General features: G+C 38.3%; 1 protein-coding gene and 1 non-coding gene across 2 annotated transcripts; both read left to right on the top strand.

The window, feature by feature from the left end:
- Positions 1-5,013: 5,013 nt before the first annotated feature.
- Positions 5,014-19,286, top strand: LOC107488784 (protein FAR1-RELATED SEQUENCE 5-like). The gene is made up of 4 exons (XM_016109556.1): positions 5,014-5,137; positions 5,186-5,190; positions 5,634-6,317; positions 18,930-19,286. The coding sequence occupies exons 1-4, from the start codon at positions 5,014-5,016 to the stop codon at positions 19,284-19,286; spliced, it is 1,170 nt and encodes a 389-aa protein (XP_015965042.1).
- LOC127743107 (small nucleolar RNA R71) lies at positions 14,207-14,314 on the top strand. Its single transcript, XR_008004402.1, has one exon. It is a non-coding gene; the product is annotated as a small nucleolar RNA R71 (small nucleolar RNA).
- Positions 19,287-22,247: the final 2,961 nt, after the last annotated feature.

Genomic DNA, 22,247 nt, shown 5'->3' on the forward strand with positions numbered 1-22,247 from the left:
AAAAATGTCACTATAAAAAATTACAATTTGAAATATAAAATTTAAAATACAAATGACAAAATAACTTTATAATAATTTAATTATTTTTATTATTTTATGTAAAAAAATTATTTATTAAGGTCTATAAAATAATATTAAAATTAGTACTATAAAAAATACTTTAAATTTAATATTACGAAGAAAAAATAAAAAATTATATAAGGACTAATTTGATTAATTTTTAAAATTTAAAGGATGAAAAGACTTACGTCTAAATTTTTAGGGACTATTTTGATTATAAATAATTTTTTTACACGTCAAGTGACACGTGACATGCTAGGTGTTAAATTATTTAGTCACTTATTTTCTTAAGTAAATATATTAAATTATTTAGTCACTTAGCCTTAAACAGTGTACGTGATATTTGAAACCAAAAGCTATATATGGAACATAGCAATTAATTTGGAGTTGCCTTTTGCAATTGCTACAATCTTGAATGTACGTGGTGCTTTTTTGGTTGAAATGGTTGGGAGTATCCTAGAGTCCTAGGCAGAACTTATAGTCTCACATGTATGTAATTCTTTATCTTTATTTAAACTTGTGTTTTCTATGTGGATTAGTCAATGAATTATATTTTAATTTTGGTTATAACAAATTTACCAAAACAGAATGATATGTGCTTTGACTCTTCTTGATTTTAATTTATTATTTGGTTGAAATAGGCGCCCCTTTATCTTTTAAGATGGCTAGAAAAGGTAGTTTTACGAAAAAATCAAAAGTAGGACCAAGATGTCAGCAACCACAAACGGCTCCGCCTCCGGCCTCTGCTACCCACCGCGATGACTCTGAAATTTTCTCGGACAGTGGTGATAATGTCCATCCAACTTCACGCCCGTTCCTTCCGCTGCGCAGTGTTCCAAGGCCTGCTCCACAAACGAGCACAACTACCATTCAGAACTCGGAGCCAAGCCGAGTAAACTCTACGGATAATGCTAATGATGTAGATTCTGTTGATCAAGAAGTTGATGACTTGTTTGTTGATTCTATAGCTCAGAATCGCAAAGGACGCAAGCCAACAGTGTTTTGGGAAGTCAGGATAATCGGTAATTTAGCTATTAAATTTTATGTGTTCAACATGATTTACACTGGTGATTATTCTTATTCTCGCATGCTGTCCACTACGGATACACATAAGCTATTATGTTTAGCTTTTAGATTCCGATGGCACAATCAAGCCGGCAAGACTAAGCGTGAGGGAGGCTATGGAATGACCTAACGGTAGAAAGATCGTGCTTAGGTTCAACAAGGCAAAGCAAGCAATTGGAAACGAGGCTGGACTGTTGAGTAGCGTGCTTGGTCTGCTAGGATTTGATTTTGGGAAATTTTCTATATGTGAGAAAAGTTGGCGTAAGATTACCACTAAGGACAAGTTTATAATGAGTGTGTCAAGGTAAAAGTTTATGTCCCCTTTGAAATAAATCTGCTTTATTTTTACAATTTTTGAAAAATTGTTGTTATCTGTATAGCAAATTTTTCACATTGATGAAGATAGCGAAGGAACTATCAAGAAGAATATTTTGAAAAGTATGGGAAAATCCTGGAAGAAGACAAGGCTGAGGTTGTATAATACTTATTTCGAGCCAACATTCACGACTAAACAAAATATTGAGAACCGTCCGCCGGGAATCGATCGAGAGCATTGGAGATGGTTCCTTGACTATCGCGCCAAACCTAAAACGAAGGTAATATGGTATATCATTGGTACACAATAATATAAATTATTGTTGCATTAAGTCTTTTTAAATCATCTTAAAATCGCCTTTTGTCTCTACTGGACCAATAAGAAAAGTGCAAGAAAAATGCGAAGAATCGATCAAAACAACTATATACCCACACTGGCGGGTCGAAAAGTTTTGCACGGCAGATCGAAGAAGAGGTACTCTACAATTTTTGTTCATTCTTTGAACTATTTCTGTGACTTGAGGTTGCCTTGATTGTGTGAAAAACGGTAATGGCATAAAATTTGTTGATACAGTCAGAAGAACAAGGGAGAATAGTCGGTAGAGGGGAGCTATGGATCACAGTGCACAAAAAAAAGGATGGCTCCTATATGAATGATGAAGCTAGAGCAATCGGTGTAAGTACTACTACTTATAATTGATTGATAAAGTTATGACCTCAAATAGGGTAGTAGTCTACTTTTCTATGTTATTTTGATTTTTTACTTGTTTGATGAATGGTTTACTCCCCTATGTCAAAATAGGACCAAGAGACTTTTACAATTTCAATTTCAGTCTATATTAATTATCAATGCAAATTTACCTATTATGTTTCTAGACTTTTTGAACTTCGATATAATTTAAGAACAACTGGGGTATGTAGAATTTGAATGATTGAGTTTCATTTATCCCTTACAGCTAGTTATAGTGGTTGGAATCCTATATTGTTATCGTTTGGTGTGTTCTTGACATGAGATGGACCCATCAACATAAATAATTGTATTTGCTAATTTGTGTCTGTAGGAAAGAATTAAGGAGATTGAGCAACATGATGAGTCATCTAGGGTGTTGTCTTAAAATGATTCCATTGCTCAGGTCTTCAGAAAAGAGAAACCAGGTAGAGTACGTGGTGTGGGTTTTAGACCGGCTCCTAGTCAACTCTTCGGTCCAAATTCACATGGGCCTGGAAATGGAGTCCAACTAGAGGAGACTCAGAGGAAGCTGCTTGAACTGCAAACAGCGCTGGAAGGCGAGAAGTTGAAGAGGAAGGCAATGAAGGATGAGGCAGCAGCAGATAAGAAAAAGATGAAGGGGATGGAGAGTGCTCTGATTTATCTGTTTCAACGGCAGGGTGAGGAGCTGCCACCAGACATCGCTTCAGGGATGAGTTTCGTGGAAGAATAGGGTAAAAAATAGAATATTAGGATTGGAGATATTTTGCATTGAAGCAAACATTTTATTGAATTAGACTGAGCAACTCTTTAAAAGAGATTTCTTTTTGTTAGTATTTTGATGGATATATATATTTCCTGTTTTGCTTATATTTCAATTTTGTTTTTGTTACAAGTTTAGATTCTAAGATTGAAAATATTTAATCTTAAATTAAAAAATAAATAAAAGAATTATTAAAAATAATTCAAAAATATTTTAAACCAATTATGCGTGTTTTTTGAAAGACCCAAATTTTTATTTTTTTTTAAATTTCTCGTAAATTAGCGGCGGTTTTAAACCACCTCTGTTTTGGTTCAAGGATTTAAAAACTCATATATGTTGCGGCAGTTTGCAACCGTCGGTATCTCTCACAGAAACTATATTAACGTTTAGCGACAGTTTGAAATCGCCGCTAAACGTGGGGCCAGTTGGACATATCAATAAAGATTGCGGCGGTTTAGAAACCACCGGTAAATATGTGGCAACTCGTGTCAGTGGAATTTGGCGGCGGTTTTCTGTTGTTGTGCCGCAAAATTTTGATTTAGCGGCGGTTATGCTAGCGGTTGCTGGATACCGCCGCCAAATCCAATCCCGGCGCCCATATCCATGGCGGTCCGTTGAACCGCCGGCATTTGATTTTGCGGCGGTTTAAAACCGCCGCTAATTCATAACAAAACCGCCGCCCATTCTTGCCTCCCTTGTAGTGGTGGTATTTAACGTGATACGTCATCATGCAATTATCATCTAACTACTAGAAGGACCAATTTGACTTATATTTTTATCTTTTAAGGACTAATATGACTAAAAAATCTTTTGAAAACTAATTTAAAAAATGAGTGATCTTTTAAGAATGAATTTGACTATTAACTCGTTATACAATTGTACTATCTAGAAAATTCTAAAATTACAGGTTATGAATAGAGTTAGTTAAGGATAATGTTAAGTACGTTAATTAAGAGAATAAATATAATAAATCTTAATTCATCTAATGCGATTTATATCTACTTTTTCTAAGTAAAATTATTTAATGAAGAAGGATTTATTAAGGAAATGAAAATCAATCATCAACAATATTAGACCTTTTTGAAAATGAGGGAAATTCAAACACACGGAATTATATTTTACTATGAGGAAATCTTAACAAATAAATAAAGCAGCTTGAACTTACACCGAATCATGAATTTCCATAACAACAGAACTATTTGATTCAATCATAAACTATCTAAGTGATGTTTGTAACATCAATTTGGAACTATAAATCAAATAAAATTAATCTCATTTTATAAAATGATGTCTGAAAGGCACATCTGTCAAAATAAGAAGAAAAAAAAAAGAGAAAATATTAAAAGACAATACTTTTCAACCAATAAAAAGTGAATAATTGATCATTAAAAAGAAATATCCAAAATTAAAAACAATAAAAACATCCAAATTAAAACTCAACTAAAAAAAAGTTTAAAAGTAAAACAAAGAAAAGACAAATTTAGAATTTAAAATTTAAGTTGATAATTTAAAGTTTAAAATTTAAAATTTACGGTTTAAAATATAAAATTTATATTTTTTTTATAGAATTTAAGATTTGTAATTTAGGTAGCCAAAAATAGTGGTCGGTAATAGTAGTTGGTTATAATGATAATTAGCTAGTGATCATAAATAAAATTATGATGTTGGAAAAAAATAAAGAGAAAAGATGATAATAATAATAGAACATTTTTTTTAAAAAATAGTTTTTATTTTTGTTTTATTAGATTTGTTTTTTGATAAATTCAATAATTATTAGCTGAATGATATTAGTTTTCCAGCATTTTTGAAAACCGAAAAAAGGAGAGGATAAATAGTATCTACAAAGTACAAAGTTTTTTGACACACTTTTAAAATTTGAAAGTCCATTCCACTTTACACAAAGGGAATAATGTGAATTTTGAACAAAAATGGGGCGGTTCACAAATAAATAAAGTAGCGGTTGGAGATGAATTGTGGGAAAAAAATGGGAGGGAGGAGATGAGAATGGGTTTATTAAATGAAAGGTCCAAACTCCATTAATAGGTAGGTGAAAGCTGTGTTGGGGTCAGTGTGAAGCTTCGTTTGGTCAACCTGTGCGGAGATGGCGGTCCACGACGGAGGAGAACGCGGGATTGAACGGCATGGAAGCACAGATCGAGATCTGGCTGTCTCGAGGTTCACAATAAGGGAAGAAAATGGATCACACAGGGCAACGAGATTCACAGGTACGCTTTGTCGGTGTCACTGAAATTTTTACCATCCGATAATGCCAGGAGAGGTATGTGCAGAAATTGATTTCAATTGGGAGGTCGTGCCTCCCCGTGTCCCCAACAGTTTTAACCGTTTGATTTTTCGAGGTTGCCATTTATTATAGAACATAGCCGAATTAGATTTGTTACTTTTTAAATTTTGTACCGAAAATCGGGGTTAGTCCTTACAGTTGAATGAGTTTTAGTTGGATTATTTTAGGATGTCTGGAATTATAGCTGTGTGTTCGTAGTTATGGTTGATAACGCTGATGTTTTGTTTGCTCACTGCGATTTTTTAAATTGTGACAGCCAAATGGGCTTGTGGAGCCTAGCTACGAGTTTTAATCCAATTTTGTCCGAGTCCATGAGTCTTAGGTGTGTTTGTTGCTCATGTTATGAGTTTTTGTTGACCGGTTTATGTTGATGTGGCCCACCGCCTATTGTCACACATGCCGCATGTTGTTTGTTGCAGGATGCTGATGATGGAATGAGCGGCAAAACTTTGCCGGTAGAGAAAGCAGAAGTGATGGATTCGTCCGCCGCAGATGCGGACATAGATGCAGAAGCAGCAGTGAGGATTGTTGATGGGATAGGGTACTTTGGCGCCATTGAATTTTCTACCCTGACAGCCAAGGACGTCCTTATGACGGAGTTCACAAGTCTACAGGGAGCTTATGACTACTACAACGAATACGGTCGCATCAAGGGAATTTCGGTTAGGAGGTCCAAGGTGGGTCACAGAACAAAGCAGGGGGCGGAGGGCGAAATCATTTGGCAGATATTTGTGTGCTCGAGGGAAGGAGAGCGAGACGGGAAACACATGCAGCGGGAAGACAGGAAGATGGATCCTCAACCGATCACGCGGTGCGGGTGTGAAGCCCGGATTAAGGTCCACGTCGATGATGCCATCAGGCGATGGTTTGTTGAACAATTATGCGATAACCATAATCATCCCATGCTGGATGCGAGGTTCAAGGGTCTGTCGCGGTCACACAGAGCAGTCAAGGAAGGCGATTTGCACCAAATCAATTCCATGAGAAAATCCGGGTTGCGGGTGCCGACGATTTTCCGCGCCTTTGCCAATCAGTCAGGAGGATTCGAGACTGTTGGGTTCGAGATAAAGGACATATATAATGCGATAGAGAAGCAAAGGCGGGTTGGTGCGATAGATGCTGAGGTCACGTTGAAGTTCTTGGGAATTTCAAGGACCACTGATTTTGGGATGTTTGATGAGCGGATAATTTATACGCTTTTTGGCATTGTTTTTATATAGTTTTTAGTATGATTTAGTTAGTTTTTAGTATATTTTTAGTAGTTTTTAAGCAAAATTCATATTTCTGGACTTTACTATGAGTTTTTGTGTTTTTATGTGATTTCAGATATTTTCTGGCTGAAATTGAGGGACCTGAGCAAAAATCAGATTCAGAGGCTGAAAAAGGACTGCAGATGCTGTTGGATTCTGACCTCCCTGCACTGGAAGTGGATTTTCTGGAGCTACAAAAATCCAAATGGTGCGCTCCCAGTTGCGTTGGAAAGTAGATATCCAGGGCTTTCCAGCAATATATGATAGTTTATACTTTGAGCGATTTTTGATGACGTAAATTGGCGTCAAAATGCCAGCTCTCTGCCCTTTTCTAGCGTCAAAACACCAGAACTGGCATAAAAGTTGGAGTTAAACGCCCAAACTGGCAGCAAAGCTGGCGTTTAACTCCAGGAATAGCCTATGCACGTGAAAGCTCCAATGCTCAGCCCAAGCACACACCAAGTGGGCCCCAGAAGTTGATTTCTGTACAACCTATCATAGTTAATCATTTTCTGTAAACCTAGGTTACTAGTTGAGTATAAAAACTACTTTTAGAGATTTATTTTGTACCTCATGACATTTTCACATTTTACATTGTATCTCTACGACATGAGTGGTATGCGAAATTGTGATTCACACTTTTCACAACTCCGCATAGTTGACCAGCAAGTGCACTGAGTCGTCCAAGTAATACCTTACGTGAGTAAGGGTCGATCCCACGGAGATTATCGGCTTGAAGCAAGCTATGGGCATCTTGTAAATCTCAGTCAGGTGGATTCAAATGGTTATGAGGTTTGATAGTAAAAAGAACAATAAAACATAAAATAAAATAAAGTCACTTATGTAGTTCCTTGGTGAGAATTTCAGATAAGCGTTTGGAAATGTTTTGTTGCCTCTGAACCTCTGCTTTCCTGCTATCCTCATTCAATCATCCGTACTCCCTTCCATGGCAAGCTGTATGCTGGTGGATCACCGTTGTCAATGGCTACCATCCGTCCTCTCAGTGAAAACATGTCCTCTACGATTTCCCGCATGACTAATCAGCTGTTGGTTCTCGATTGTGTTGGAATAGAATACATTTATTCTTTTGCACACTATCATTGCATCCAACAGTCACGAGTTTGAAGCTCGTCACAGTCATCCCATCCTAGATCCTACTCGAAATACCACAGACAAGGTTTAGACTTTTTGGATCTCAAGAATGCTGCCAATTGGTTCTAGCTTATACCACGAAGGTTCTAACGTCACGAATTTGAATGCTCTGTTGTCAGGAGAGGTGATTCAGATCCGTGGGTCAGAGACCAAAGAGAATATACTCCAGCTGTCGTCCAATGACTACGTTGAACATCATGTAGACCGCTTTGTGGTTGTCAAGCACGTGGATCTTGGCTAAGCGAGTAATGAATATTGAGTGATTGTCACGGGTCACCTCTTCATTCTGACTTAACTGTATTAAGTACAAGAGTATATCTTGGAGGAGAAGTAGGCGTGAATTGAATAGAAAAACAATAATACTTGCATTAATACTCGAGGAACAGCATAGCTCCTCACCTTAATCTATGAGGTGTAGAAACTCCACTGTTGAAAATACATAAGAATAAAAGGTCTAGGCATGGCCGAATGGCCAGCCTCCAAAAAGGGTTCGAAGAACTCCCAAAAGGTCAAAGACTCCGAATACAATAGTAAAAAGTGCTATTTATACTAAACTAGTAAACTAGGTTTACAGAAAATGAGTAGATAGTGCAAAAATTCACTTCCGGGGCTCACTTGGTGTGTGTTTGGGCTAAGCCTTGAAGCTTTCACGTGCATAGGCCATCCTTGGAGTTTAACTCTAGCTTTGGTGCCAGTTCCTGTGTTTTACGCCAAAAAAGGGTCTCTCGTGGGCATTTGGATGCCATTTTAAGCCATCAAATCTCGAGCTAAGTATGGACTATTATATATTTCTAGAAAGCCCAAGATGTCTACTTTCCAACTCAATTGAGAGCGCGCCAATTGGACTTCTGTAGCTCTAGAAAATCCACTTCGAGTGCAGGGAGGTCAGAATCCAACAGCATCTGCAGTCCTTTCTTAGCCTCTGAATCAGATTTTTGCTCAAGTCCCTCAATTTCATTCAGAAAATACCTGAAATCACAGAAAAACACACAAACTCATAGTAAAGTCCAGAAATGTGAATTTTGCATAAAAACTAATAAAAATATACTAAAAAGTAACTAAAACATACTAGAAACTATGTAAAAACAATGCGAAAAATCGTATAAATTATCCGCTCATCACAACAACAAACTTAAATTGTTGCTTGTTGATGAGCGGATTTTTTATACGCTTTTTGGGGGTAATTTCATATAGATTTTAGTATGTTTTAGTAAGTTTTTAGTATAATTTTATTAGTGTTTAGGCAAAATTCATATTTCTATACTTTACTATGAGTTTGTGTGCTTTTCTGTAATTTCAGGTATTTTCTAGCTGAAATTGAGGGAGCTGAGGAAAAATCTGATTTAGGCTGAAAAAGGACTGCTGATGCTGTTGGATTCTGACCTCCCTACACTCGGAATGGATTTTTTGGAGCTACAGAAGTCCAATTGGTGCACTCTCAATTTGGTTGGAAATTAGACATCCAGGGCTTTCTAGCAATATATAATAGTCCATACTTTGCGCGAAGATAGACGACGTAAACTGGCAGTCAACGCTAGTTCCATGTTGCAGTTTGGCGTTCAGCGCCAGAAATAGGTTGCAAGTTGTTGTTCAACGCCAGAAATAGGTTACAACCTGGCGTTCAACTCCAGAAACAGCCCAGGCACGTGAGAAGCTTAAGTCTCAGCCCCAGCACACACCAAGTGGTCTCCAGAAGTAGATTTTTGCACTATTCATCCTAGTTTACTCATTTTCTGTAAACCTAGGTTACTAGTTTAGTATTTAAACAACTTTTAGAGATTTATTTTATATCTCATAACATTTTTAGATCTGAATTTTATACTCTTTGATGGAATGAGTCTCTAAACTCCATTGTTGGGGGTGAGGAGCTCTACAGCGTCTCGATGAATTAATGCAATTATTTATGTTTTCCATTCAAACATGCTTGTTCCTATCTAAGATGTTCAATCGCGCTTCACTATGAAGAAGGTGATGATCCGTGACACTCATCACCTTCCTCAATCCATGAACGTGTGCTTGACAACCACCTCCGTTCTACATCAGATTGAATGAGTATCTCTTAGATTTCTTAATCAGAATCTTCGTGGTATAAGCTAGAATTTATGGCGACATTCATGAGAATCTGGAAAGTCTAAACCTTCTCTGTGGTATTCCAAGTAGGATTCAATGATTGAATGGCTGTGACGAGCTTCAAACTCGCGATTGTTGGGTGTAGTGACAGACGTAAAAGGATCAATGGATCCTATTCCGACATGATCGAGAACCAACAGATGATTAGCCGTGCTATGACAGAGCATTTGGACCATTTTCACTGAGAGGATGGGAAGTAGCCATTGACAACGTTGACGCCCTACATACAGCTTGCCATGGAAGGAGCCTTGCGTGTGTGAAGAGGAGGACAAGGGAAAAGCTGAAATTCAGAGGACAAAACATCTCTAAAACTCCAACATATTCTCCATTATTGAGTAACAATTACTTATTCCAAACACTTTCACTTTTTACAATTAAATTCAAAGAACCTTATTGGCATCCTGTCTAAGATTAATAAGATAACCATAGCTTGCTTCATACCAACAATCTCCGTGGGATCGACCCTTACTCACGTAAGGTATTACTTGGACGACCCATTGCACTTGCTGGTTAGTTGTGCGGATTGCAAATGTGTGATTGCAATTTCGTGCACCACTTGTCCTTAAGCAAATGAAAACAAGATAGAATAAAAAGAAGAGAATATACAATAAATATCAAAATATCAATGAAGCTTAGTCCCAATTAGATGAGCGGGGCTAGTAACTTTTTGCTTCTGAATAGTTTTGGTATCTCACTTTATCCTTTGAAGTTCAGAATGATTGGCATCCATAGGAACTCAGAATTCAGATAGTGTTATTGATTCTCCTAGTTCAGTATGTTGATTCTTGAACACAACTACTTTATGAGTCTTGGCTGTGACCCTAAGCATCTTGTTTTCCAGTATTACCATCGGATACATAAATGCCACAGACACATAACTGGGTGAACCTTTTCAGATTGTGACTCAGCTTTGCTAGAGTCCCTAGTTAGAGGTGTCCAGAGTTCTTAAGCACACTCTTTTGCTTTGGATCACGACTTTAACCATTCATTCTCAAGCTTTTCACTTGGACCTTCATGACACAAGCACATGGTTAGGGACAGCTTGATTTAGCCGCTTAGGCTAGGATTTTATTCCTTTAGGCCCTCCTATCCATTAATGCTCAAAGTCTTGGATCCTTTTTACCCTTGCCTTTTGGTTTAAAGGGCTATTGGCTTTTTCTGCTTGCTTTTTCTTTTTCTTTCCTTAATTCTTTATTTTTTCCTCAAGCTTTGTATTTTTCACTGCTTTTTCTTGCTTCAAGAATCAATTTTATGATTTTTTAGATTATCAATAACATTTCGCTTTGTTCATCATTCTTTCAAGAGCCAACAATTTTAACATTCATAAACTTCACTATAGAAAATATGCACTGTTCAAGCATTCATTCAGAAAACAAAAAGTATTGCCACCACATCAAAATTATTAAACTAATTTCAAGATAGAATTCAAAATTCATGTACTTCTTGTTCTTTTTGCAAATAGAAACATTTTTCATTTATGAAAGGTGAAGGATTTATGGGACATTCATAGCTTCAAGGCATAGACACTAGACACTAATGATCATGTAATAAAGACACAAACATAGACAGAACATAAAGCACAAGAAATGAAAAACAGAAAAATAAGAACAAGGAAATTAAAGAACGGGTCCACCTTTGTGATCGCGGCTAGTTCTTCCTCTTGAAGATCCTGTGGAGTGCTTGAGCTCCTCAATATCTCTTCCTTGCCTTTGTTTCTCCTCCCTCATAGCTCTTTGGTCCTCTCTAATTTCACGGAGGATAATAGAGTGCGCCTGGTGCTCCATCCTTAGTTGCTCCATATTGGAACTCAAATCTCCAAAACTGGTGTTGAGTTGATCCCAATAATTATGTGGAGAAAAATGCATCCCTTGAGGCATCTTAGGGATTTCTTGATGAGGGACTTCCTCATGCTCTTGTTGAGGTCCATGAGTGGGCTCTCTTGTTTGCTCAATCCTCTTTTTAGTGATGGACTTTTGAGATGAATCTCTCCATCTCCCATGACTCAGAGTTGGAAGCAACTGCCTTCCCTTTCCTCTTCCTAGAGGTTTCTCCGACCTTAGGTGCCATTAATGGTTATGGAAAAAGAAAAATCACAACTTTTTCTCACACCAAACTTAAGAGGTTTGCTCATCCTCGAGCAAAAGAGGAAAGGAAGGAGGAGAAGAAGAAGAAAGAGAAGACATAGAGGTGTGGGAATTTGGCCAAGGGGGTTAAGTGTTGGAGATGTGTGAAATGGAAGGTGGTAAAGAGGGTTATTTATAGGGTAAGGGAGAGAGGGTAATCGTGTGGAGAATGGGTGGGTTTTGGAGGGAAATGGTTTGAATTTGAATGGTGAGGTAGGTGGGTGTTGGGGAATAGTGTTATGGAAATGTGTGAAGAAGAGGGAGAGTAAAGTAGGGTAGGTGGGGATCCTGTGGAGTCCACAGATCCTGAGGTGTCAAGGAATTCTCATTCCTGCACCTTCCTAGCGTTTAAACACCCACTGTGTGCCAAATCTGGCATTAAATGCCAGTTCTGCTACCTTTCCTGGCGTTAAACGCAAGGCTGGTGCCCCTTTCTGGCGTTAAACGCCAGTCTGGCTGCCAATTCTGGCATTTAACACCCAAAATGCTGCCAGACTGGGCGTTAAACACCCATTCTGCTATCCTTACTGGCGTTTAATGATGTTGTTTTTGATGTTGTTTTTCATTCTGCTTTAATTTTGCAATTATTTTTATGACTTCACATGATCATCAACCTATAGAAAACTTACATGAACATAGATAAATAAAATTGGGTTGCCTCCCAATAAGCGCTTCTTTAATGTCAATAGCTTGACAGGAAGCTCTTACAGAGCTTCACAGATGCTCATAGCATGATTGTGACCTCCCAATACTAAACTTAGAGTTTGAGTGTGGGGGCTCTATTTGACTCTGTATTGAGAGAAGCTTTTCATGCTTCTTCTCCATGTTTACAGAAGAAGATCCTTGAGTCTTGAACACAAGGAAGTCCTCATTCAATTGAAGCACTAACTCTCCTCTGTCTACATCAATCACAGCACTTGCTGTGGCTAGGAAGAGTCTTTCAAGGATGATGGATTCATCCTCATCCCTCCTAGTGTCTAGGATTATGAAGTCAGCAGGGATGTAAAGGCCTTCAACCTTCACTAAGACATCCTCTACAAGTCCATAAGCCTATTTCATTGATTTGTCTACCATCTCTAGTGAGATTCTTGCAGCTTGTACCTTAAAGATCCCCAGCTTCTCCATTACAGAGAGTGGCATAAGATTTATACCTGACCCCAGGTCATATAGAGCCTTCTCAAAGGTCATGGTGCCTATGGTACAGGATATTAAGAATTTACCAGGATCTTGTTTCTTTTGAGGTAGAGTTTGCTGAACCCATGTATCTAGTTCACTAATGAGCAAGGGAGGTTCACCTTTCCAAGTCTCATTAGCAAACAACTTGGCATTCAGCTTCATGATGGCTCCTAGATATTGAGCAACTTGCTCTTCAATTACATCTTCATCCTCTTCAGAGGAAGAATAGTTCTCAGAGCTCATGAATGGTAAAAGGAGGTTCAATAGAATCTCTATGGTCTCTAGGTGAGCTTTAGACTCCTTAGGTTCCTCAGTTTGAAACTCCTTTTTGTTCAGAGGACGTCCCAAGAGGTCTTCCTCACTGGGATTCATGTCCTTCTCCTCCCTTGTGCATTCGGCCACACCAAGCAAGGTTATGGCCTTGCACTCTCTTTTTGGATTTTCTTCTGTATTGCATGGGAGAGTACTAGAAGGAGTTTCAGTGATTTTCTTACTCAAGTGTCCCAATTGTGCCTCCAAATTTCTAATGGAGGACCTTGTTTCACTCATGAAACTTAAAGTGGCCTTAGACAGATCAGAGACTATGTTTGCTAAGCTAGAGAAGCTCTGCTCAAAATTCTCTGTCTGTTGCTGAGAAGATGATCGAAAAGGCTTGCTATTGCTAAGCCTGTTTCTTCCACCATTATTAAAGCCTTGTTGAGGCTTTTATTGATCATTCCATGAGAAATTTGGATGATTTCTCCATGAGAAATTATAGGTGTTTCCATAAGGTTCACCCATCTAATTTACCTCTGCCATTGCAGGGTTCTCAGGATCATAAGCTTCTTCTTCAGAAGATGCCTCTTTACTGTTGGATGCATTTTGCCATCCATTCAGACTTTTAGAAATCATATTGACTTCCTGAGTTAACATTTTGTTCTAAGCTAATATGGCATTCAGGGCATCAATTTCAAGAACTCCCTTCCTCTGAGGCGTCCCATTACTCACAGGATTCCTCTCAGAAGTGTACATAAATTGGTTGTTTGCAACCATTTCAATAAGCTCTTGAGCTTCTGCAGGCGTTTTCTTTAGGTGAATGGATCCACTTGCAGAATGGTCCAGTGACATCTTAGAGAACTCAGATAGACCATAATAGAATATATCCAGAATGGTCCACTCTGAAAGCATGTCAGAAGGACACTTTTTGGTCATCTGCTTGTATCTTTCCCAAGCTTCATAGAGGGATTCACCATCTTTTTATTTGAAGGTTTGAACATCCACTCTAAGCTTGCTCAACCATCTTTTGAGGAGGAAAGAACTTAGCCAAGAAGGCCGTGACCAGCTTATCCCAAGAGTCCAGGCTATCTTTAGGTTGTGAGTTCAACCATGTTCTAGCTCTGTCTCTTACAGTAAAAGGGAAAAGCATGAGCCTGTAGACTTCAGGATCTACTCCATTAGTCTTAACAGTCTCACAGATTTGCAAGAACTCAGTTAAAAACTAATAGGGATCTTCTGATGGAAGTCCATGAAACTTGCAGTTCTGTTGCATTAGAGCAACTAGTTGAGGTTTCAGCTCAAAATTGTTTGCTCCAATGGCAGGGATTGAGATATTTCTTCCATCAAATTTGGAAGTAGGTGTAGTATAGTCACCAAGCATCCTCCTTGCATTATTGTTGTTGTTATTATTTTTAGCTGCCATCTCTTCTTCTTTTTCGAAAATTTCTGTCAAGTCCTCTTCAGAGGGTTGTGCTTTAGCTTCCCTTAGCTTCCTCCTTAGGGTCCTTTCAGGTTCAGGATCTGCTTCAACAAGAATGTCCTTGTCCTTGCTCCTGCTCATATGAAAAAGAAGGGAACAGAAAATAATAATAGGAATCCTCTTTACCACAGTAGAGAGATTCCTTTATGTTAGTAGAAGAAGAAAAGAATAGAAGAAGGAAAAGAGGAAAATTCGAACTCAAAGAGGAAGAGGGGGTTCGAATTTTAAGATGAAGAGAAGTGTTAGTAAATGAATAAATAAATAGAAAGAGATAAGAGAGAAGAGTTTTCGAAAATTAACTAAAATAAAAGAAAAATATTAAAGTTAAAATTCGAAAATTAAGAAAAGGAATAAAATAAAAATAAAAATTTGAAATAATTAGTAAAAAAAAGAATTTTGAAAAAGAGGGAGGTAATTTTCGAAAATTAGAGAGATGAAAGTAGTTAGGTGGTTTTGAAAAAGATAAGAAACAAACAAAAAGTCAATTAGTTAGTTGAAAAAGATTTGAAAATCAATTTTGAAAAGATAAGAAGTTAGAAAAGATTTTTGAAATCAATTTTGAAAAAGATATGATTTGAAAAAGATATTTTGAAAAGATATTATTGAAAAAGATATTTTGGAAAAGAATTGATTTTTAAAATTAAAATTGAATACTTGACTAACAAAAAACTAAAAGATATGACTCTAGAATTTAAAGATTGAACCTTTCTTAACAAGAAAGTAACAAACTTCAAATTTTTGAATCAATCACATTAATTGTTAGTAAATTTTTCAAAATTTTGAAATAAAGATAAGAAAAAGATTTTGAAAATAAATCTTAAAAATTATCAAAAATAAAAAAATGAAAAAGATTTTGAAAAGATAGGATTTTTTTTTAAATTGAAAATTTGACTTGACTTATAAGAAATAGCTAAGTTTTAAAAATTTTTGACTAAGTCAACTCAAATTTTCGAAAATTATGAGCAAAATAAGGAAAAGATATTTTTTTGATTTTTGAATTTTTAATGAGGAGAGAGAAAAACACAAAAATGACTCACAACATGAAAATTATGAATCAAAACCAATGATGCATGCAAGAACACTATGAATGTCAAGATGAACATCAATAACACATTGAAGATCAATATGAACATCAAGACTTATTTTTTTGAAAAATTTTCAAGAAAAGAAAAACATGCAAGACACCAAACTTAGAAATTTTTCATATTTGGACACTAAGAATTCAAAAATGCATATGAGAAACAACAGAAAACACAAAACAAGAAAATATCAAGATCAAACAAGAAGACTTACCAAGAACAACTTGAAGATCATGAAGAACACCATGCATGAGTTTTCGAAAAATGCACAAATTTTTAAAGACATGCAATTGATACCAAACTTAAAAATTGACACTAGACTCAAACAGGAAACACAAAATATTTTTGGTTTTTATGATTTTATTAATTTTTTTTGGATTTTTCGAAAGTAATTTTTTTAGAAAAAACGAAAAAAAAGAAGAAAAATTTTTTTTTAAAAAGATTTTTGAAAACTTTTTGAAAAGAAAATTACCTAATCTGAGCAACAAGATGAACCATCAATTGTCCAAACTCAAACAATTCCTGGCAACGGCGCCAAAAACTTGGCATGCGAAATTGTGATTCACACTTTTCACAACTCCGCATAGCTGACCATCAAGTGCACTGAGTCGTCCAAGTAATACCTTACATGAGTAAGGGTCGATCCCACGGAAATTGTCGGCTTGAAGCAAGCTATGGTCATCTTGTAAATCTCAGTCAGGCGGATTCAAATGGTTATGAGGTTTGATAGTAAAAAGAACAATAAAACATAAAATAAAATAAAGTCACTTATGTAGTTCCTTGGTGAGAATTTCAGATAAGCGTTTGGAGATGTTTTGTTGCCTCTGAACCTCTGCTTTCCTACTGTCCTCATCAATCATGCGTACCCCCTTCCATGGCAAGCTGTATGTTGGTAGATCACCGTTGTCAATGGCTACCATTCGTCCTCTCAGTGAAAACATGTCCTCTACGGTTTCCCGCATGACTAATCAGCTGTTGGTTCTCGATCGTGTCGGAATAGAATACATTTATTCTTTTGCACACTATCACTGCGCCCAACAGTCACGAGTTTGAAGCTCGTCACAGTCATCCCATCCCAAATCTTACTCGGAATACCACAGACAAGGTTTAGACTTTCCGGATCTCAAGAATGCTGCCAATTGGTTCAAGCTTATACCACGAAGGTTCTAACATCACGAATTCGAATGCTCTGTTGTCAGGAGAGGTGATTCAGATTCGTGGGTCAAAGACCAAAGAGAATATACTCCAGCTGTCGTCCAATGACTACGTTGAACATCATGTAGACCGCTTTGTGGTTATCAGGCACGCAGATCTTGGCTAAGCGAGTAATGAAGATTGAGTGATTGTCACGGGTCACCCCTTCATTCTGACTTAACTGAATCAAGTACAAGAGTATATCTTGGAGGAGAAGTAGGCGTGAATTGAATAGAAAAGCAATAATACTTGTATTAATACTCGAGGAATAGCAGAGCTCCTCACCTTAATCTATGAGGTGTAGAAAATCTACTGTTGAAAATACATAAGAACAAAAGGTCTAGGCATGGCCGAATGGCCAGCCTCCAAAAAGGGTTCGAAGAACTCCCAAAAGGTCAAAGACTCCGAATACAATAGTAAAAAGTGCTATTTATACTAAACTAGTAAACTAGGTTTACAGAAAATGAGTAGATAGTGCAAAAATTCACTTGCGGGACCCACTTGGTGTGTGTTTGGGCTAAGCCTTGAAGCTTTCATGTGCATAGGCCATCCTTGGAGTTTAACTCCAGCTTTGGTGCTAGTTCCGATTTTACACCAAAAAAGGGTCTCTGGTAGGCGTTTGGACGCCAGTTTAGGCCATCAAATCTCGGGCTAAGTATGAACTATTATACATTTCTGGAAAGCCCAAGATGTCTACTTTCCAAATCAATTGAGAGCGCGCCAATTGGACTTCTATAGCTCCAGAAAATCTACTTCAAGTGCAGGGAGGTCAGAATCCAACAGCATCTACAGTCCTTTCTTAGCATCTGAATCAGATTTTTGCTCAAGTCCCTCAATTTCAGCCAGAAAATACCTAAAATCACAGAAAAACACACAAACTCATAGTAAAGTCCAGAAATGTGAAATTTGTATAAAAAATAATAAAAATATACTAAAAAGTAACTAAAACATACTAGAAACTATGTAAAAACAATGCCAAAAAGCGTATAAATTATCCGCTTATTAATGAGTCTCTAAACTCCATTGTTGGGGGTAAGGAGCTCTACTGTGTCTCGATGGATTAATGCAATTACCACTGTTTTCTATTCAATCACGCTTGTTTCCATTCTAAGATATTCATTCGCACTTAAACATGATGAATGTGATGATCTGTGACACTCATCACCATTCTCAACTTATGAACGCGTGCCTGACAACCACCTCCGTTCTATCTTAGATTGAATGTGTATCTCTTAGCCTCCATTCCGAAAGATTGGAGTCTTCGTGGTATAATCTAGGATTATTGGCGGCCATTCCTGAGATATGGAAAGTCTAAACCTTGTCTGTGGTATTCCGAGTAGGATCTGGTAAAGGATGACTGTGACGAGCTTCAAACTCGCGAGTGTTGGGCATAGTGACAGACGCAAAAGGATCACTGGATTCTATTCCAACATGATCGAGAACCGATAGATGATTAGCCATGCGGTGACAGCGCACATGGACCATTTTCACTGAGACGATGGAAAGTAGCCATTGACAACGGTGACACCCTACACACAGCTTTCCATGGAAGGAGCCTTGCGTGCGTGAAGAAGAAGACAGTAAGAAAGCAGAGATTCAGATGACAGAGCATCTCCAAAACTCCAACATGTTCTCCATTATTGAATCACAAGTACCTTTTATTTCATGCTCTTTTATTACATTGCAAACAAAAACCCTTTTTATTATCAATCTCCTGACTAAGAGTTACAAGGTAACTATAGCTTGCATTAAGCCGACAATCTCCGTGGGATCGACCCTTACTCACGTAAGGTATTACTTGGATGACCCAGTGCACTTGCTGGTTAGTTGTGCGGAATTGTAAGTGTGATTGCAATTTTGTGCACCAATGTTCTAGAAGTACTCGTTGGCTGTTGGCAAGAGGCTGGAAAATCTCTTCTGGTGCGATGGTACAAGTTGTTATGACTACAGTGTATTCGGGGATGTCCTGGGTTTTGATGCAACGTACGGTCATAACAAATACAAGTGCCCTTTGGTAATATTCTCAGGGGTGGACCATCATATAAGGACGGTGGTGTTTGGCTGCGCCATCTTGAGCAACGAGAGTGAAGGAAGCTATGTGTGGTTGTTGTGGTCATTTCTTGAGGCAATGAAAGGAAAACAGTCGAAGTCTGCCATCACGGACGGGGATCTCACCATAAAGAGTGCGGTTAGCACAGTTTTCCCTGGTGCACATCACAGGCTGTGTAGCTAGCATATGTTAAGGAATGCCACTGCTAGAGTTGGACGGCCGGGTTTTCTTAGGAAATTCTATCTATGCCTCATGGGAGATCTAGAGGTTGACGAATTTGAGAGAATATGGACGGATAGCGTGGTAGACCACAGGTTGGAGGATCATCTCTATGCAAAGAAGCATTCATGGTCTAATGCCCATATCCGGGGGAAATTCTTCGCAGGACTGAAGACGACATCGAGGTGTGAGGCTTTGAATATGCAGCTTGGAAAATTTATACACAACGGGTACAATCTGAGGGAGTTTGTAGAGCACTTCCAACACTATTTGGAATTCATGAGGAGGAGAGAACTAGTGGCAGACTACAAGTCTGCATACGGCGAGCCTATTGTAAAGACGAAACTCGAGGCCATTGAGCAGCTCGCTGCGACGGTTTATACAAGAGAGGTTTTCGAACTATTTCGGGAGGTGCTAATACTAGCCAGCAATGTTAGAGTTGTGTCCACCAAGAGGACGAGCACTTGTGTTTTGTTCGAGGTTGCAATGTACTGCAAGCAAAGATCATGGGTCGTGTCGTGGGCCGAGGAAGACGACAAATTCAGCTGTTTTTGTCAGCGGATGGAGTCCTTCGGGCTTCCTTGTGTCCACATGGTCGGGGTTCTGGTTTATCTAAACATGAAAGCTATCCCCAGAAGCCTAATACTTGAATGATGGACAAAGAGGGAAAAGCAGCCGCATGCACCAGCGACGGAGTACATGTTGGGGAGATCCCAGACGCGACATACATGAGCATGCACGTGGCGATGCTGGATGATTGCAGGGGGATGGTGAGCTTGTCTTGCCGGTTCTTCGAGGACTACGTGGACCTGAAAACAAGGTTGGCAAAGGAGAGCTAGTCCATGCGGGACAAACATCGCCAAAGGCTTGGTGTTGCTGGGGAGGCCAGCAGGGTGTCTGTTCGGGACCCGTTGCGGGCAAGGTACAAAGGATGCGGTCGAAGAGTTGTCACCTCCCGGGGTAAGTTCCGCCATCTTAATAGGTGTCGACTGTGTGGAAAGGGAGGACATAATTCTCACAAGTGTCAACAATCAAGTATGGGGGAGAACGTCGATAGTTTTGAGGGTAGCACGGCTTTCGATAGCATGGAAGCAGGAGAGGAGGTGAGGACTACTACGAATTTGAGTGAGTTGGCTGAACTATTCTTGTTGGAGGTTACTGATGCCAGGGCATCTAGGCCAGTTTCACTGACCTTTTCTTTACTATTTTAGGGTAGTTTCATGCATTTTCTTAGTGAATAAGGCAAGTTTTGGATGAAATTACACTCACACCTTGATTCAAGCAACTTTTGTGAACTTTGCATAATTTCATGAGTATTTTGCTAGAATTGCATGATAAATTGATAATGCATAATCTCATGACTTTGGCTAGAGCTTTGATGCACTTTAATTGCTTGTTTTCAAGGCAAAAGAAGCAAGGAAGAACCACGTTAGTATTCACGTTAACATAGTTAACGTGAACACTAACGTGGAATGGTAAAGCTTGCAACGTTAATGAGAAAAGTGATCACCAATAACGCCTGCGAAGCCATCCAAAGTTCACGTTACTTGCCACGTTAACTAAGTTAACGTGGTAGTTAACGTAGAAGAAAAAGGAACTCCAACGTTAATGGTAAAAGTGAACAGCACTAACGTTGGAGAACTTGGCAATGATCCACGTTAAGAGTCACGTTAACTTAGTTAACGTGAACTCTAATGTGGAAGAGGAAACAAAAGCCAACGTTAGTGACACTCACTTTTGTTACTAACGTTGGATCATTTTGCCTACGTTAACTTTCACGTCAAGACTATTAACATGAAAGTTAACGTGGAGTTGAGATCAAGGAACCAACGTTAGTGACACTCACTTTTGTCACTAACGTTGGGAGATGGCTTCACTACTACGTTAAGAGCCACGTTAACTTAGTTAACGTGTGTTCTAACGTAGAGAATTTGGGCATTTGGAGCGTTAGTGACAAAGGTGAGTGTCACTAACCCTCTCGAAGGTGGATCACACCTACGTTAAGAGTCACGTTAGCTATACTAACGTGGACTCTAATGTAGGAACATAGGGGCACTAAGCAACGTTAATGGGAAAAGTGATTCCCATTAACGTTCGCGAAGGGGTACAAGCCAACGTTATTGGGAAAAGTGAGTCCCAATAACGTTGGCCAATCTTTGAGAAAGCAACGTTAGTGGTCACGTTAAGACCACTAACGTTGGATTTAACGTGGATATATGAGGTTGGAACGTTAGTGGAAAAAGTGAATGCTACTAATGTTCTCGAACCCACAATGGCAATCAACGTTAAATCTTACCAAATATCCAAAGGCTAATTCATATTTCTCTGCAAGTTGGGCCCACTAAAGATGAGAACTGCTTCAACTCAAGATCCAAAGCCCACATCCAAGACTTGAAGAACTCACTAGAAGATCAAGAGGAGTAGTATATATAGGAGTAATTTTGAACGGCACTTTTGGGAACTACTCTCTATAGATTTACTTTTCTGCACTTTTAGCATGGATTCTTCTTTTCTGCCATTTTTCATTTCTAGAGCTATGAACAACTAAACCCCTTTCATTGGGTTAGGGAGCTCTGTTGTAATTTGATGGATCAATTATAGTTTTCATTCTTCTTCTTCTTTCTTTTCTCTTGATCTTACTAGAAAGTTTTCGATCTTATTTCAATTGGTTAGTTGTCTTGGAAAAGAAACTCTCCATAATTGGATCTCCTTTGAGCCTTGGAAAAGGGATGAGGAGATCATGCTAGAAATGCTTTCTCATGTTGGACCAAATTGGGGTTTGGGCGGATATAGTGACATGTAATCCTCCCAACACTTTGATTTGGAAATACATGTGGTATAATCAGTGACCACACTTCATCTCTTTCCATGAGCAATTAAATCAAGGAATTGGGCAATTGTTCAACTTAGAGAGATTGGATTGCC

The sequence above is a fragment of the Arachis duranensis genome, chromosome 1, assembly GCF_000817695.3.
Source record: "Arachis duranensis cultivar V14167 chromosome 1, aradu.V14167.gnm2.J7QH, whole genome shotgun sequence".
NCBI classification, from domain to species: domain Eukaryota; kingdom Viridiplantae; phylum Streptophyta; class Magnoliopsida; order Fabales; family Fabaceae; genus Arachis; species Arachis duranensis.